This window comes from Dreissena polymorpha, chromosome 12 (assembly GCF_020536995.1).
Source record: "Dreissena polymorpha isolate Duluth1 chromosome 12, UMN_Dpol_1.0, whole genome shotgun sequence".
Classification (NCBI taxonomy): Eukaryota; Metazoa; Mollusca; class Bivalvia; order Myida; family Dreissenidae; genus Dreissena; species Dreissena polymorpha.
In genome coordinates, this window is record NC_068366.1 from 62,331,014 (window position 1) to 62,349,069 (window position 18,056).

General features: G+C 38.7%; 2 protein-coding genes across 8 annotated transcripts in view; one reads left to right on the plus strand and one right to left on the minus strand.

Moving 5' to 3' along the window:
* LOC127853276 (cholinesterase 2-like) overlaps positions 1-18,056 on the minus strand; it is a 310,270-nt gene that overhangs the window by 160,798 nt on the left and 131,416 nt on the right. The gene's annotated exons all lie outside the window — the stretch shown is intronic.
* On the plus strand, positions 2-17,986 carry LOC127853286 (quinone oxidoreductase PIG3-like). Of its 2 annotated transcripts, none has more exons than XM_052387669.1 (8): positions 2-180; positions 5,761-5,898; positions 6,514-6,649; positions 7,364-7,495; positions 9,615-9,827; positions 11,696-11,800; positions 12,637-12,728; positions 17,542-17,986. In XM_052387669.1, the coding sequence occupies exons 1-8, from the start codon at positions 103-105 to the stop codon at positions 17,755-17,757; spliced, it is 1,110 nt and encodes a 369-aa protein (XP_052243629.1). In that variant the 5' UTR covers positions 2-102; the 3' UTR covers positions 17,758-17,986. The 2 variants fall into 2 exon arrangements, with proteins under 2 accessions (XP_052243629.1, XP_052243628.1); XM_052387668.1 differs by having other exon boundaries at positions 4-180; positions 5,758-5,898.

Genomic DNA, 18,056 nt, shown 5'->3' on the forward strand with positions numbered 1-18,056 from the left:
CGGTAAGTTATCTTATACATGTAAGTAAAAATCTAGAACGGTACAGATAAATTGTCAACAACAAATTTTCATTGGACTGAATAAAGTATATAAAGTACATGTATGGGATTGAAGCTAATTAATATAGTACTTCCCGTGTCTTGTGTTCTTTTGAGACAACTCCATGCCATGGCTTCAGATGTGAGTAAACAATCATAATATTTTGTTATACTTTAATTCGGATGGTATTATAATTCGGATAAAATAGGGTCTCAAACGCATCCGTGAATATGGTGTTTAATGTACTTTTGATGACTTTTTTTCGTCATTCAAAATACATAATGAATGATTAATTAGGGCTCTTATATGAACAATCATATTTGTATGAAGTTAAATTAAAATACTCACAGTCTGTTATGGCTTTATGCTGGTTGCAAAAGCCATTTTCACTTAACTTCTTATGGGGGCAAGGGTTAAGTATATTCAATATTTGTTTGCTTTCGGATGTTCAGTTTCAGGCACAAATATTACAATCCGCCTGATAGTTTTCAGGTTGAGGAAAGCTACTTTCCAAACATGTATAATATTTTTATTTTCAAGACTTGAATGTGCATAGCTGATTCCATATTACCTTTGCTACCAGTCTAGTCAGGAGAAAAATCTCCAAAAATCTTCGTCAATTTCTTTTTATTGTCAATGCTCAGTCATGGAAATGTAAGAAAAAGAGGCAAAACTATATATGCAATTGGTTAAATAATGCTAGTGTGGTAGTTGTTTCCTCAGGTACTATTTAAATGTACCCCGGGTACTCTTAAGTATACTACAATGTATCCATTATGATGTTACTGAAAATAAACATTTAAAGGCAGCCGGCCATACTCTTGGGAACTCTTTAGTATATTTTCCATACCCCGGTTCTTTTAAAGAACCTTAGATGACAATATCCAATGGAGCTTGAATAACATGAACATAAGCATTGCCAATTCATTTCTGTAAATTACATGTCAAGAAATTGAAAAAAAAGGATGACAGTATAATTTTCATGTTTCCAAAAATAAATCTTTTTTTTAATAAATAAATCTATATTTAAGCTTTTTTTTCTGACTTACAGTGCTCAAAACTTAGTCTTAGGTGCACGCGATTGGTTTACAAAAAAAATAAACAAACTAGCTTTTAGCAAGTAAATAGTTCAAACTAGATGCATGTGAGTGACATGTCATTGTACAATATGTTATACCCATAGTGAATTATGCTTCTGATAATATATTTTTGTCTATTATCAACTTTTCCCATGTTATAGAATACTACATCCAGAAATTCACAACTAGCGAAAAGTCACGTAATGTCCACATGTCCATTATTTCGACATGCTTTTACATTTTTTTTTATCTAATTCAGCTTAGTGCGATGCGTTCTAGTCAATATAAGTTTAATTTTGATGACGTCATATATTTCTGACATCATCAAAATATTTCACTCATAAAATTTGCGTTTGTTTTTTCCGTAAGCCAAGGTTAAAGATCACGGATTGTTTTGTGTTTTTACGCGCTTACAAAGCTGTAAGACACACAGCAACCAACGGTAAGTCTCTATATGTTTTTTTTTGTGGGAATACGTTGTAATTTGTAATGAAAATGGAAAAATAAACATGGAAGATCATATTTTTAAACAGTTCTACTTAGCCGTGACCTTTTTGGCGGCAAATGCAGGATGTTAAAATTAGGATAACAAAAATCGTTTGGACCGTAAATTCGACATAGCGAATAATATAACTAAATAATAAAAAAAAAAATTCAGTCTGAGTCATGTCTAAGCAAGCAGGAGCGCCAAAGTACCTGACTTATTCGCCAAGTTGCAGCTGCAGTATCTATGATGCAGAGCGGGGCTATGTCTAAAAGAAGAGTGGCTATTACTTACCGTATACCCTGCACTACACTGATAGACAAGTTGAGCGGGAAGGCGCCACTTTGAACTAATCCAGGTAAACCTTGCGTATTGACAAAGGCCGACAAGGTAGTTCTGGTTGACTTCATGAAAATGATGGTTCTATTGGATACCCTTTGAAGCGCCATGACCTTACTATTGAGATAAAGAAAGTCCTTGACGCAGATGGTAGGTCAACCCCATTAAAAGACAATCTTCCTGGTAAACACTGATACGAAGGCTTTATTAAAAGGCATCCAGATATTACTGAAAGGAAGGCTATGGCATTGGGGCACCAGAGGGCTTTGATTAGTATCGAGATGGTCAAAGGGTGGTTTGCTGGACTTAAGACTTACCTACAGAAGGAAGTTGCAGATTGGGAAGATCTTCTAAATGACCCTCGTAGAATATTTAACGCTGATGAAAGTGGATTCCCTCTGTGACAAACGGAAAGGCACTTACCAACAAAGGAGAACATCACGTTTATCAGATCTGTACCAGTAACAAGACCCAGATAACTGAGCTGGCATGTTTAAATGCTATTGGTAACTATATCCTTCCACTCATTGACTACCCTGGTGAACGATTCAGAGATTCCGGAATCCATGACTTTGACGAGGCCATATATGGGCACTCAAGTAGTGGAAGGATGGACTCAGAATTATTTGTGTCCTACCTTGAACATTTCAATGATTTGGTTTCGAAGCACAACATCCCTAAACCTGTTTTGCTGCTGGTCGACGGGCATTCTACCCACATGTTGCTTGCTGCTGCTCACTTCTGCTTTAGCAATAACATTATTCTGTATTGTCTTCTCGAGAACGCCACACACATCCTCCAACCATGTGATGTTCGGTTCTTCTCGCCCATGAAAGCTGCGTGGAAAAAGGAGGTCAAGGCTTGGCAGCAAGCCAATATAGGGCAAGCATTGACAAAGAAACAGTTCCCCTACGTCTTCCGAAAGGAATGGGAAAGAGTCGCCAAGTTGGAAAATGCTGTCCATGACTTTTTGAAATGCCGAATATTTCCATTCGACCCCAAGGACATTGATATGACAAAACTTGATCCATCAAAGGCTATAATTTGTGAGGTTGATGGTCAAATTGAAAGCAGTCCTGCCCAGGTGACTCATAATGATGAAACGGTCAAACCTGCAAGCAATGTGAGAAAGAGAAAGAAATTCAAGTTAGGCCAACGCAAGAGAACCCTGAAATGGAAATGAACACAGAACAAATGATGGAGATTGGTTATAAAGATAGAAGAGATGGATGGAAAGAATCTGCAAATGTTGGTCCGTCAGACCAAAGACAAGCGACATACGTCACACAGACACGAGATGAGTCCGTGTCGCATGCTTTCAATCTACTGAAGGTTCCAGAAGTCATATGGAAGAAGCAAAACACCATGAGACATCGGTTACCAAAGTCATTGTCCAGAAAAATGGCCATCAAGATATTAAAAGAAAGAGAAGACCAAAAAAAGAATGACGAAGAAGCTAAGAAACAAAGACAACTTTTGAGAAAGGAAATGAGGAAACAAAAGCTCGAAGAAAAAGAAAGTACTAAGAGAAGAGGCAAAGAAAAAGCGAGAGGAAGAATGGTTACTGAAGGCTGCACTTAAAGAGGCAAAGCGGAAAAGGAGAGAGTCGTCCTCCGAATCTGATATGAACGAGACACCACGACTGGATGACACAGACGATGACATAGATGAGGATTGAGGAAAGTTCTTGTCCAGGCTGTGGGTCTTATGAAGGCGACATAGAGAAATGGATCAAGTGTGTGACATGCCCCTGACGCTGGCATATCACGTGTACCGGGGATGCGGTGTTGTTCGAAATACCAGCCGATCACATTGTCAACTACCCATTCCACTGTGAATATTGTTTGTAATCTAATCTTGCCAAATGGACATGAACATTTACTCAGTAACGCAATTATTTCCTGCTTTGATTATTCAAATGAATTATTATTGATTGACTAGCTTAGAAAGTTTGATTTCCAATGAATTGATGAACACATCGTTTTTTTTAAAGGACATTAAATTGCTTGTATTGATGTTATTTTTTATAAACAAACTAGGGGTGTCAAAATAAGGAGCACCATGTCGAAATAACGTTATCATACTTCGTTAATGTTTTAAGTAAATACGATACGTATAAAGCATCCTTACCTGACGTCAACACTTAAAAAGCGCGGGATGCAATAAGGTACATTAATGGTATGTCGAAGTAAGGAGGATACCGATCATACAAATCAGTATACATGTACACATTTTAACCTTAAACTGTTGACATTAGTGTGCTTTGCTCTAGGATATTTCAACAGAAATCCAAACTTCAGAAAAAATAACAAATTAATACGTTTGACCGAATTAGTATCATGCTAATAAAACACTAATGACCATAAAGTTCAAAAAAGTATATTTTCTGTTTTGTGACTTACATGATCAGCCATTATCAGATCATTTATGGCAAATGATTTAAAATAGTTTGAATAATGGTAAAATTGCAGTCATTTATAATATAAATAAACAACAAAAACAAATGCTCAAACTTTGACCATATAAATTGCATCTGCCTGTTAAATAACCCATATAAAGCAATGTTACCCATATTTAAAAAGTGCACATGATACTATGAAACTTCTTAACATTATAACAACAAGTTGACACGAACAAGTCATTTAAATGCAGATCGCATAAACTGGATAGCAAGGTTTAATGTTACACTGAAAAGACTGCGCTCAAATTTTTCAAAAGAATGTGAACTATATAACTTTACAATATATAAAAGTTTAAACATGTAATAAGATATCTTGTATTAAAATATGCTTTATCATATAATATACTAATGTGATGCTTAAATGATAAAGAAATAATGAAATAAACTTGCCATTTGATATATGGTGATGACTGAAATTTAAGTACAAAACACCGGTATTTAATGAAGTTATTGTGATTAACTATTGGTTCTCCATAATATTGTGGCATCTTATGTCACCAAAATAGAATACATTAATATCTTCGCTTATTTATATATCTTCAAAGTAATCTAGTACTGAAAACTGTTTTCAGAGCTGGGTTCGCCTAAAAGTGTGTTTTCTTACAAAACTGCCGATACCTGCACGTGTATGGCTGAACCTGTTTCATTTACAAAAGCCAGACATATCACAGTATTGTAAAATTCATCAGGGTATGCCTTCCACTTTAGAACCATCATTAAGCTACATTCATTGCACATTTTGGTGGTGTTTTTTTTGTGAAAGGATTTTTACGGTAAATCTTAACTAAACTTGAATATTAAACGTGTTTTATTTAAATATATATACATTGTTTAATGTTTATATAATAATAAAGGCTCAGATTTGAACATTTCTGAAAAAATGAAAACACTGACATAAGTAATATTTTTTAATTTTTTTAAGGTGGATTATTTGCAGAAAATACAAGTTTCTATATATTAAGAGATAAAAAAAATGAAGGCGTTATAAAAATTACCACAATATAAATGCGTTCAGTGTATGCGTTTTAGCCAGACCCGATAAAAAAGACATAAATTGACATGTTTTTTCTCACCCAGACATGTTAAAAAATTGTTGAACTTCATGTAATTTAATATTAAATGAAATAAATTATATTAATTATATCTTCGTCATTTACATCTTTTCTTCTTTTTATTTATTATTAGAATTATAATTTCACATATGAATTTCTGTTAGACAATGCATGTATTTTTGTTGAATGGATGATACATGTGGTGGAATATTATGGATAAGAGATACATTTTCATTCAGTGAGGCAAGTAACGTATTTTAATGGAGCTGCCCATGTGATATTAATAGTAACTCTGTTTTACAGCAGATGAAATACATCCATTTTGAGAAGGGGTGCGAGCCTGATGGTCTGTCAGTGCAGACCACGCCTGTGCCAGCCTTGAGGTCCAGGGAGGTGTTGGTGAAAGTGTTTGCCACTGCCATCAACAGAGCAGACATTCTACAGGTTGGTATGCTATATTGAGCCAGATTCTGGAAAAATGGGGCTTTATGCTTTTGCGTAAAGTGTTGTCACACATTAGCATGTGCAGTCCTCACAGGCTAATCAGAAACGACACTTTCCGGTTATATGGAACTTTTTGTTGAAAGGAAGTCTATTCTAAAAGAAAATCAAGCTAAGGCGGAAAATGTTGTCCCTGATTAGCCTGTGTCGACTGCACAGGGTAATCTGGGACGAGACTTGACTCACGTGTGTATTATGACCAGTTTTCCCAGTATAAACTCCACGGATGCATCAGTAGATAATGCTTGTGTTATGACGAGCATTAGACCCTTTATATAATGTTGATGCCCAAATATAACGCAATACATAAAGGCACATGAAAATTCAAAGTGCAAATATAAGGTCTGGGCTAAAATTATAGTCTAATACTAGGAAATGCTGAAAATATAACTCCTATTTAAGTTAATTTAACAATGGTTTTCTTATTACTGGTAATGAATTTGCATTCTTTAATACAAGAATGATGATTTAATTTTTATGTTATGATTAAATATTGCAAGCTTATACCCTAAAGTTAACTAGTGTGATGTATCCACTCTCCAACTGCAACACTTACAGAGGCGTGGCATGTATCCAGCACCCCCTGGGGAGAGTGACATACTCGGACTAGAAGCGTCAGGAACTGTGGCAGCTCGCGCTGATGACTGCACTAGCCAGTGGCACATTGGTGACAGAGTCATGGCCCTTCTTGCTGGTAAAATAGGAACATAATGGATAATACTTAACATTGTGCAATATTTGTTTTTCATTTTGTTGGTTTTAGAAAGAGTTTTTTTCAATTTTGACACAGTTTTGCCTTTTTTAAAATATATTCTGGCTAAGGCAACATTTACAGCATGGCTTCCTTTTTCAGTGATATTGAAATTGCAAGGCAAACTATAGATTTGTTTATCAAACACATTTGATATTAATTTTACATGAGATCTAAATACGAATTTGTTCTGTATGCATCCATGCTTACATGAATTGTGCTGTCAGCAAAGTGAAGATTATGCATGTGATGTAGTTGGGTAGGGGAATGGAATAAGAACATTTGGACCAGGAATACAATACATGTACATATATTCCAAAATCCCAAATATTCATTCCAGAAACAAATAGTTATTTACAATGCAGACAACAAAATGCAAATACAGCTTATTTCACATTCACAAGGTGGGAAGAATGCATAGTAAATACTAAAAAAAGGTTACAACAATTTATGAAGTCATTCTTGCAACAGTTTATAGGCAGATGGCAGCATGGTCATTAATTTGCTGACACACAGAGACAAGGTACTGAATCTCGCAGCAGATGCAAATGGATGCATACACCACAAAGGAACATAAACACTTTTATATGACACATAGCCATTTTATATCATAGAGGAAAAATCACCTATCCTACAGTAATTTTATATTCTAACCAGGTGGCGGGTATGCAGAGTATGTTGCTGTACCAGAGGATGTCTTGATGCCGGTACCCTCCGGTATGTCGCTGACAACTGCTGCTGGTATACCAGAGGTGTGGCTGACAGCTTACCAGCTGCTACACCTGGTGGGTAGGTATCATACAGACTTTAAAAAATCCTTAGTATCTTAAAAGGAACTTTTTCACAGTTTGGCAAAATGACAATTTGCAAAAAAATCGTCATAGATTTAAAAACGAATTCAGTGCCATGCAATATATTTAAACAAGCAAAATAACATTGCTGACTAAATATCATGTTAAAAATAATGATTCATCAATGAATAATCATCATGTGTAATCAGTAAAATAATAAAGCATTGAATTATTTGGAAAATATGTGCAGTACTTATATAGCTATTGTTATTTGTGATTTATGTGACCAACAGCGAGCATCAGTGGTATCACACTAGCTTTTGCTTCCAGAGGGCCTGGGTGTCCAATCTCGGGGATTTTTTTTGTCTATTCATTTTTTTTACTAGCTGTTATAATTACATGTTGTTTAAGACTATTAAGTACAGTTTAAATTTGTTAGTAACCATATTTGTTGCCTTTAAAAAATACACAAACCAGTTTTATTTGTAAAATGGCAATCTCAAATAACTTTAAGACTTCAACAGAGATCTGGTTTTGTTAGAATAAATGGGCAATTATCAAAATAAGAACTCTTGAGTGAAATTAAGGTTTAGCAATTACTCAACTAAGAAAGCCTCCTAATCATGAATTTTCTCAGTTTAATAATGAAATTAATTCCCATCACCTTTGATGAAGCGAATGATTAATTATTCACATAACTTGCACATAAATGTGCCACTTCTTGCAAAAATGGGTCTTATGTCATATGAGGCCAGCAGCTCCAGACCAGCCTTGGTATCTGTCATGTAAGGTTTTGTGATCTCATTAGTGGACAGGGTAGCTCCAGACCAGGATGTATAGATGCGCAGGCTGGTCTGAAGCTACACTGGCCGCATATGGCATAAGACCCTTTTTTGCATGACGTCACTCATATATAGCTGGTGGATAAGTAAAGTTTGTCAGACACAATTATTTTTCTCCAAGATTGATCTCTGTAAGAAATAGATGAAGTAAAAAACAACAACAGGGAATGGGTTTAAAATATACATTTGGCAAAATAAACTGTTTTTATACCCCAGGCAAAGTGATTGTCCTGCCTGTTCCTCTGTCTGTCCATGACAGGTTAAGTAGATATCTCCCTTTTGTCTTTCCACAACTTCCTTAATACTTACGCAGTTCTTGCTTATTAACATTCCCGATCCACCTTGAACAACCTTACCTTACTCTGACCTAGACCTAATTAGCATTTATAGTAGTTCAGTTGTAGTATGTATTCTACTTTTATACTTATTCTTATGCTTTACTTCTTTATAAAGTACAGTTTAACCTATGTCTAGCACAAACACCCTTTATTTACAACTCTTAGTTAGAAACAAACTTGTTGTGTATGTCCATTTGCTATACACCAATATCACCCAACTTGTGATTTTGACCTAATTAATACTAAATTGAATTTATTTTAAAGGGCTATTTCGTTGTTAACCAACTGGGATGTGTTTGTTTATGGAATAAATTCTTGGTTTGTAACTTAGAAAGTATTAATTAGTAAAAAAATATAAGTATAAATGTTACACATTCTGGGAAAACTGGGCTTAATGCATTTGTGTAAAGTGTCGTCCCTGATTAGTCTTTGCAATCTGTACAGGCTAATAGGGTACAACACTTTCTGTCTGTACAGGCTAATAGGGTACAACACTTTCTGTCTGTACAGGCTAATAGGGTACAACACTTTCTGTCTGTACAGGCTAATAGGGTACAACACTTTCTGTCTGTACAGGCTAATAGGGTACAACACTTTCTGTCTGTACAGGCTAATAGGGTACAACACTTTCTGTCTGTACAGGCTAATAGGGTACAACACTTTCTGTCTGTACAGGCTAATAGGGTACAACACTTTCTGTCTGTACAGGCTAATAGGGTACAACACTTTCTGCCAACTCTTGATTTTTGTTTAGAAGAGACCTCCTCTGAATGAAAAATTGCTTAAAAACGTAAAGTGTTGTTCCTGATAAGCCTGTGCAGACTGCACAGGCTCATCTGGGATGACACTTTACGCACATGTATTAAACCCCTTTTTCATAGAGCAAGGCTCATAAGTGTAAATAAAGAAATAAGTCAAGTAAAATATAATTTTGCAGGTGATCTACAGAAAGGTGACACGGTGCTGATACATGCAGGGGGGAGTGGAGTCGGTACGGCCGCTACCCAGCTTTGTGTGTATGCAGGATGCCGGCCTATAGTTACAGCTGGGAGCCAATCTAAATTGGACACGGCACTCAGTCTTGGGGCAGTGGCTGCTTTCAATTACAAGCAGGAAGACTTCAGTGAAAAAGTGTTGGAATTCACGAATGGTATAATACTGACTGTTTTATATTAATTATTGTGTATAATAACTAAGAACAAGGGCTGTTTGTAAAACATGCATGCCCCCCATATGTGCTCTCCGTTGTAGTGACAGCCATTGTGTGAACATGTTATTTGTCACTGTGACCTTGACCTTTGACCTAGTGACCTGAAAATTAATAGGGATCATCTGATCAATCTACCTATCAAGTTTCATGATCCTAGGCATAAGCGTTCTTGAGTTATCATCCGGAAATCATTTTACTTTTTCGGGTCACCGTGACCTTGACCTTTGACCTAATGACCTGAAAATCAATAGGGGTCAACTGCGGGTCATGATCAATGTACCTATGAAGTTTCATGATCCTAGGCATAAGCATTCTTGAGTTATCATCCGGAAACCATTTTACTATTTCGGATCACTGTGACCTTGACCTTTGACCTAGTGACCTGAAAATCAATAGGGGTCATCTGCCAGCCAGTATCAATCTACCTACGAAGTTTCATGATCCTAGGCATAAGCGTTCTTGAGTAATCATCCGGAAACCATTTTACTATTTCGGGTCACTGTGACCTTGACCTTTGACCTAGTGACCTGAAAATCAATAGGGGTCATCTGCAAGTCATGGTCAATCTACCTATCAAGTTTCATGATCCTAGGCCTAAGCAATCTTGAGTTATCATCCGGAAACCATTTTACTATTTCGGATCACTGTGACCTTGACCTTTGACCTAGTGACCTGAAAATCAATAGGGGTCAACTGCGAGTCATCATCAATCTACCTATCAAGTTTCATGATCCTAGGCGTAAGCGTTCTTGAGTTATCATCCGGAAACCATTTTACTATTTCGGGTCACCGTGACCTTGACCTTTGACCTAGTGACCTCAAAATCAATAGGGGTCATCTGCGAGTCATGATCAATGTACCTATGAAGTTTCATGATCCTAGCCCCAAGCGTTCTTGAGTTATCATCCGGAAACCACCTGGTGGACGGACCGACTGACCGACAGACCGACCGACCAACCGACCGACCGACATGTGCAAAGCAATATACCCCCTCTTCTTCGAAGGGGGGCATAAATATATGAGCCTTGCTCTGGCAATACGGGGCATTAGCGTATTCATAAAGATGTGTTCTAGTGTAGCCTGTGCAGTTCCCACAGGCTTATCAGGGATGACACTTTACTCCTAAAATGGATTTCATTAAGAAGAGACTTCCTTTAAACAAAAAGTTCAACAACACTGGAATGTGTTGTGCTTGAGAAGCCTGCGCAGACATTAAGACCCGTTTTCCTAGAATGCAGCTTATATTAGTTCTGGTTTATCTTAATTTTCATAACCAGAAAATGAATGTTTTGCTACACAAAACTTCAGTACCACATTTCCACAAAATTTTACATTTTTGTTTTAGTTTTGTATATTAAATTGCAATCAGGGCTTAACATTGCATAATTATTTCCTATCTGCACAAGCACCATTAAGTTAGCAATCCAATAATTTGATAAGTGATCATCAAAAGTGTACCCACCAGCAGTTAAATGGACTCCTGAGTCCATCAATAATATTTTACATGAGCTGTGCTCTGGGAAATCAGGCTTTAATGCATGTGCGTAAAGTGTGGTCCCAGATTAGCTTCTGCAATTTGCACAGGCTAATAAGGGACGACACTATCTGCCTAGACTGGATTTTTATTTGAAAGAGACTTTTCTTGAAACAAGTAATTCAATGTGGACTGCACAGGCTAATCTGGAACAACATTGTTAAAGAATCAAAATTGCTAGACTTATCTCAACTCCATTTAGATGTGATCTTTAACTCCATGTATATTTGATTTTTAACTCCATGTATTTCTGATCTGTTGACTCTCTATTCAGGACGAGGTGTAGATCTTATACTGGACTGTATCGGGGCCTCGTACTACGAGCAGAACATGAAGTCTATCAAGACAGAGGGACGCTGGGTGCTGTATGGGCTCCTAGGTACATACAGATTGCTTTCAATTAGTTGCCATATTTAACCCTTTACCACTCCCATATGCATTTTGAGCCGTACGTTCAATTTGTTGCAATATTGAAACCTTTAACACTCAGATATGCATTTTGAGCCAGTCGTACTCCATTAGAATTTCGAATTAAATGAAAGTTTTTTCTTAATAGATTCAAGTTTAAAAAACTACTTTTCCAACCCTAATTGAACTGATGAGCAGCAAACAGCATAAAACCTAAACAGAATGTGAGTTACTCGCAGGCTGTTCTGGTTTCATGCGGGTTGCATACAGACATTTGAACTTTGCAGGGAAGGGTTAACAGTATTTCAGGTGTGCAATGTCTGTCAGATAATCAAGCCGAGGGCAAGATAAGCCAATTTACATGGTTAACCAATACTAAGTTTTACACCAACTCCAGTAACCATATTGACAACTGCCTTACATGAATCAGGGGTAGGTGGGGCAGTGGAATGTCGGTAGACATTATTTTATTACTTATCTTTACACAAGTAAAATTTAGCCTTATGAAAGATAGATTTGAGCTGCCTTTAGGGATAATGGAGCTTAATGCATATGCCAAGTGTTGTCCTAGATTAGAATGTGCACCCCACACAGACTTATCAGGGACAAAACTTTTCTTTGAATGTTTAAAAAAAGTATATTGCTAGCAAAAATCAAATTTAGACAGAAAGTGTCTTTCCAGATTATCCTGTGTGGACTGCATAGGCATATCTGGGACCACACTGTATGCACATGCTTTTTACTGTTTAAGCTCTGTTTTCCAAGATTTAGGCTAATTTTGATAGCACATGTATTTTACCTGATAAGGTGGCGGATCCATCAGTGGTGACGTGCTGAGCCAGATTCTCAGGAAGAGGGTTCGAATCACCGGCACCACACTACGTGTCAGGCCTCTGGAGGTAAGACCTACTTTGATCCATGCCCTAATGAAGCTTATTTAACATTTCCAACACTTGCTTTAATGTTTCTGGTTTGTATATTTATATTTAATATTGTAATCTTTATTATACCCCCACAAACGAAGTTTAAGGGGGTATATAGGAGTGAGCTTAACTGTCGGTCGGTCTGTTGGTCGGTTTGTATTAAGTGTCCGCTCTCTTATTCAAGTTGTTTTCATCCGATCTTCACTTAGTCAGATGTTGTATCTAGATGATGTCTAGGTCAAGATCGAATATGGGTCATTCCGGGTCTAAAACTAGGTAACGGGGTCCCTTAGTGTGTTTTAAACATTCAGTATGGTGTCCGCTCTCTAATTCAAGTAGTTTTCATCTGAGCTTCACCACACTTGGTCAGAAGTTGTATCTAGATAATGTGTAGGTAAATTTCGAACATGGGCCATGTCGGGTCAAAAACTAGGTCACGGGGTCACTTAGTGCATTTTAAACATTGAGCATGGTGTCCGCTGTTTTATGTGAAGACAACATGCTAAATATTCTGTGTAAATGCTGGATGTGGGGGTATTCGTCACATCTGTGACAAAGCTCTTGTTTAAAGTATGGGTCAAATAATTTTTGTGGTGCAATGGATAATTTAAAAAGAAAGAAAACAAAACATTTTAAACAAGTAGCTAAAATTATTCGATATAATTAATATATTATATTATAAACATTACGATAAGATATATTATTATATACATGTACATTTAATTTTTAAATATATGAAAATTAATGGTAGACTAAATGTTTTACACTATTTGTGACTTGCTCTGGGAAAACTGGGTTTAATGCATCAACTTACAGTGCTGTCCAGGCTAATTGGGGACAACACGTTCCTCCCAAACTGGGTTTAATGCATCTACTTACAGTGCTGTCCAGGCTAATTGGGGACAACACTTTCCTCCCAAACTGGGTTTAATGCATCTACTTACAGTGCTGTCCAGGCTAATTGGGGACAACACGTTCCTCCCAAACTGGGTTTAATGCATCTACTTACAGTGCTGTCCAGGCTAATTGGGGACAACACTTTCCTCCCAAACTGGGTTTAATACATCTACTTACAGTGCTGTCCAGGCTAATTGTGGACAACACGTTCCTCCCAAACTGGGTTTAATGCATCTACTTACAGTGCTGTCCAGGCTAATTGGGGACAACACTTTCCTCCCAAACTGGGTTTAATGCATCTACTTACAGTGCTGTCCAGGCTAATTGGGGACAACACGTTCCTCCCAAACTGGGTTTAATGCATCAACTTACAGTGCTGTCCAGGCTAATTGGGGACAATACATCCCTCCCAAACTGGGTTTAATGCATCTACTTACAGTGCTGTCCAGGCTAATTGGGGACAACACTTTCCTCCAAAACTGGGTTTAATGCATCTACTTACAGTGCTGTCCAGGCTAATTGGGGACAACACTTTCCTCCCAAACTGGGTTTAATGCATCTACTTACAGTGCTGTCCAGGCTAATTGGGGACAACACTTCCCTCCCAAACTGGGTTTAATGCATCTACTTACAGTGCTGTCCAGGCTAATTGGGGACAACACGTTCCTCCCAAACTGGGTTTAATGCATCAACTTACAGTGCTGTCCAGGCTAATTGGGGACAATACTTCCCTCCCAAACTGGGTTTAATGCATCTACTTACAGTGCTGTCCAGGTTAATTGGGGACAACACTTTCCTCCCAAACTGGGTTTAATGCATCTACTTACAGAGCTGTCCAGGCTAATTGGGGACAATACTTCCCTCCCAAACTGGGTTTAATGCATCTACTTACAGTGCTGTCCAGGCTTATTGGGGACAACACGTTCCTCCCAAACTGGGTTTAATGCATCTACTTACAGTGCTGTCCAGGCTAATTGGGGACAACACGTTCCTCCCAAACTGGGTTTAATGCATCTACTTACAGTGCTGTCCAGGCTAATTGGGGACAACACGTTCCTCCCAAACTGGGTTTAATGCATCAACTTACAGTGCTGTCCAGGCTAATTGGGGACAATACTTCCCTCCCAAACTGGGTTTAATGCATCTACTTACAGTGCTGTCCAGGCTAATTGGGGACAACACTTTCCTCCCAAACTGGGTTTAATGCATCTACTTACAGTGCTGTCCAGGCTAATTGGGGACAACACTTTCCTCCCAAACTTGGTTAAATGCATCTACTTACAGTGCTGTCCAGGCTAATTGGGGACAACACTTCCCTCCCAAACTGGGTTTAATGCATCTACTTACAGTGCTGTCCAGGCTAATTGGGGACAACATGTCCTCCCAAACTGGGTTTAATGCATCAACTTACAGTGCTGTCCAGGCTAATTGGGGACAATACTTCCCTCCCAAACTGGGTTTAATGCATCTACTTACAGTGCTGTCCAGGTTAATTGGGGACAACACTTTCCTCCCAAACTGGGTTTAATGCATCTACTTACAGTGCTGTCCAGGCTAATTGGGGACAATACTTCCCTCCCAAACTGGGTTTAATGCATCTACTTACAGTGCTGTCCAGGCTAATTGGGGACAACACGTTCCTCCCAAACTGGGTTTAATGCATCTACTTACAGTGCTGTCCAGGCTAATTGGGGACAACACGTTCCTCCCAAACTGGGTTTAATGCATCAACTTACAGTGCTGTCCAGGCTAATTGGGGACAACACGTTCCTCCCAAACTGGGTTTAATGCATCTACTTACAGTGCTGTCCAGGCTAATTGGGGACAGCACTTTCCTCCCAAACTGGGTTTAATGCATCTACTTACAGTGCTGTCCAGGCTAATTGGGGACAACACGTTCCTCCCAAACTGGGTTTAATGCATCTACTTACAGTGCTGTCCAGGCTAATTGGGGACAACACTTTCCTCCCAAACTGGGTTTAATGCATCTACTTACAGTGCTGTCCAGGCTAATTGGGGACAACACGTTCCTCCCAAACTGGGTTTAATGCATCTACTTACAGTGCTGTCCAGGCTAATTGGGGACAACACGTTCCTCCCAAACTGGGTTTAATGCATCAACTTACAGTGCTGTCCAGGCTAATTGGGGACAATACTTCCCTCCCAAACTGGGTTTAATGCATCTACTTACAGTGCTGTCCAGGCTAATTGGGGACAACACTTTCCTCCCAAACTGGGTTTAATGCATCTACTTACAGTGCTGTCCAGGCTAATTGGGGACAACACTTTCCTCCCAAACTGGGTTTAATGCATCTACTTACAGTGCTGTCCAGGCTAATTGGGGACAACACTTTCCTCCCAAACTGGGTTTAATGCATCTACTTACAGTGCTGTCCAGGCTAATTGGGGACAACACTTTCCTCCCAAACTGGGTTTAATGCATCTACTTACAGTGCTGTCCAGGCTAATTGGGGACAACACTTTCCTCCCAAACTGGGTTTAATGCATCTACTTACAGTGCTGTCCAGGCTAATTGGGGACAACACTTTCCTCCCAAACTGGGTTTAATGCATCTACTTACAGTGCTGTCCAGGCTAATTGGGGACAATACTTCCCTCCCAAACTGGGTTTAATGCATCTACTTACAGTGCTGTCCAGGCTAATTGGGGACAACACGTTCCTCCCAAACTGGGTTTAATGCATCTACTTACAGTGCTGTCCAGGCTAATTGGGGACAACACGTTCCTCCCAAACTGGGTTTAATGCATCAACTTACAGTGCTGTCCAGGCTAATTGGGGACAACACGTTCCTCCCAAACTGGGTTTAATGCATCTACTTACAGTGCTGTCCAGGCTAATTGGGGACAACACGTTCCTCCCAAACTGGGTTTAATGCATCAACTTACAGTGCTGTCCAGGCTAATTGGGGACAACACGTTCCTCCCAAACTGGGTTTAATGCATCTACTTACAGTGCTGTCCAGGCTAATTGGGGACAGCACTTTCCTCCCAAACTGGGTTTAATGCATCTACTTACAGTGCTGTCCAGGCTAATTGGGGACAACACGTTCCTCCCAAACTGGGTTTAATGCATCTACTTACAGTGCTGTCCAGGCTAATTGGGGACAACACTTTCCTCCCAAACTGGGTTTAATGCATCTACTTACAGTGCTGTCCAGGCTAATTGGGGACAACACGTTCCTCCCAAACTGGGTTTAATGCATCTACTTACAGTGCTGTCCAGGCTAATTGGGGACAACACGTTCCTCCCAAACTGGGTTTAATGCATCAACTTACAGTGCTGTCCAGGCTAATTGGGGACAATACTTCCCTCCCAAACTGGGTTTAATGCATCTACTTACAGTGCTGTCCAGGCTAATTGGGGACAACACTTTCCTCCCAAACTGGGTTTAATGCATCTACTTACAGTGCTGTCCAGGCTAATTGGGGACAACACTTTCCTCCCAAACTTGGTTTAATGCATCTACTTACAGTGCTGTCCAGGCTAATTGGGGACAACACTTTCCTCCCAAACTGGGTTTAATGCATCTACTTACAGTGCTGTCCAGGCTAATTGGGGACAACACTTTCCTCCCAAACTGGGTTTAATGCATCTACTTACAGTGCTGTCTAGGCTAATTGGGGACAACACTTTCCTCCCAAACTGGGTTTAATGCATCTACTTACAGTGCTGTCCAGGCTAATTGGGGACAACACTTTCCTCCCAAACTGGATATTTGCTAAGAAGAGACTTCCTTAGACTTACATAAAAAATGTAATAAAAACGGAAAGTTTCGTCACAGCGTGTGCGGACTGCACAGGCTAATCTGGGAAGACACTTTACACACATGCATTGGCCCCATTTTCCCACAGCGTGACTCATTTATTTTCAGTACAAGAAGACCCTCACCCAGAGGTTTACCCAGGATGCTCTACCCCTGTTCAAGGCAGACTCTAGTCTCCAGTTGACCCCCATCATAGACTCAGTGTTTCCCTTCCACAAGGCTGCTGACGCCCACAAAAGCATGGAAACCAATCAGAACACAGGGAAAATAGTTCTGCAGATTAGACATGAGGACACTGGGAAAACACTCCATGATGAATTGTAGTTCAAAACATTTTGTTTGTATATTGTAGGAAGTATATCATATTTTAAGATGTATACACACTTATAACATCTTTATGTATTTGCCATATTCTATATACATTTATGAACAATTAATCAAATCATTGTTGAAAAACATACGCCTGTAATGTTTTGTTTGTTTGTATAACCAGAAACTGTACATAAGGTGATTGTAAATGTTACAAAACACAAATAAATTATTCAGAAATCTACACTTTTATTGGTTGATATATTCAATATAAATAGATGCTAGATATCTATCTGGTTCAATAGATTTCATGA

Coding starts and splice junctions, on each gene's coding strand:
- LOC127853286 (XM_052387668.1), top strand. CDS start 103: ATGGGATTGAAGCTAATTAATATAGTACTTCCCGTGTCTTGTGTTCTT. Junction 7,496..9,614: donor CCAGCTGCTACACCTGGTGG/GTAGGTATCATA, acceptor ATAATTTTGCAG/GTGATCTACAGAAAGGTGAC. Junction 12,729..17,541: donor TACGTGTCAGGCCTCTGGAG/GTAAGACCTACT, acceptor ATTTATTTTCAG/TACAAGAAGACCCTCACCCA.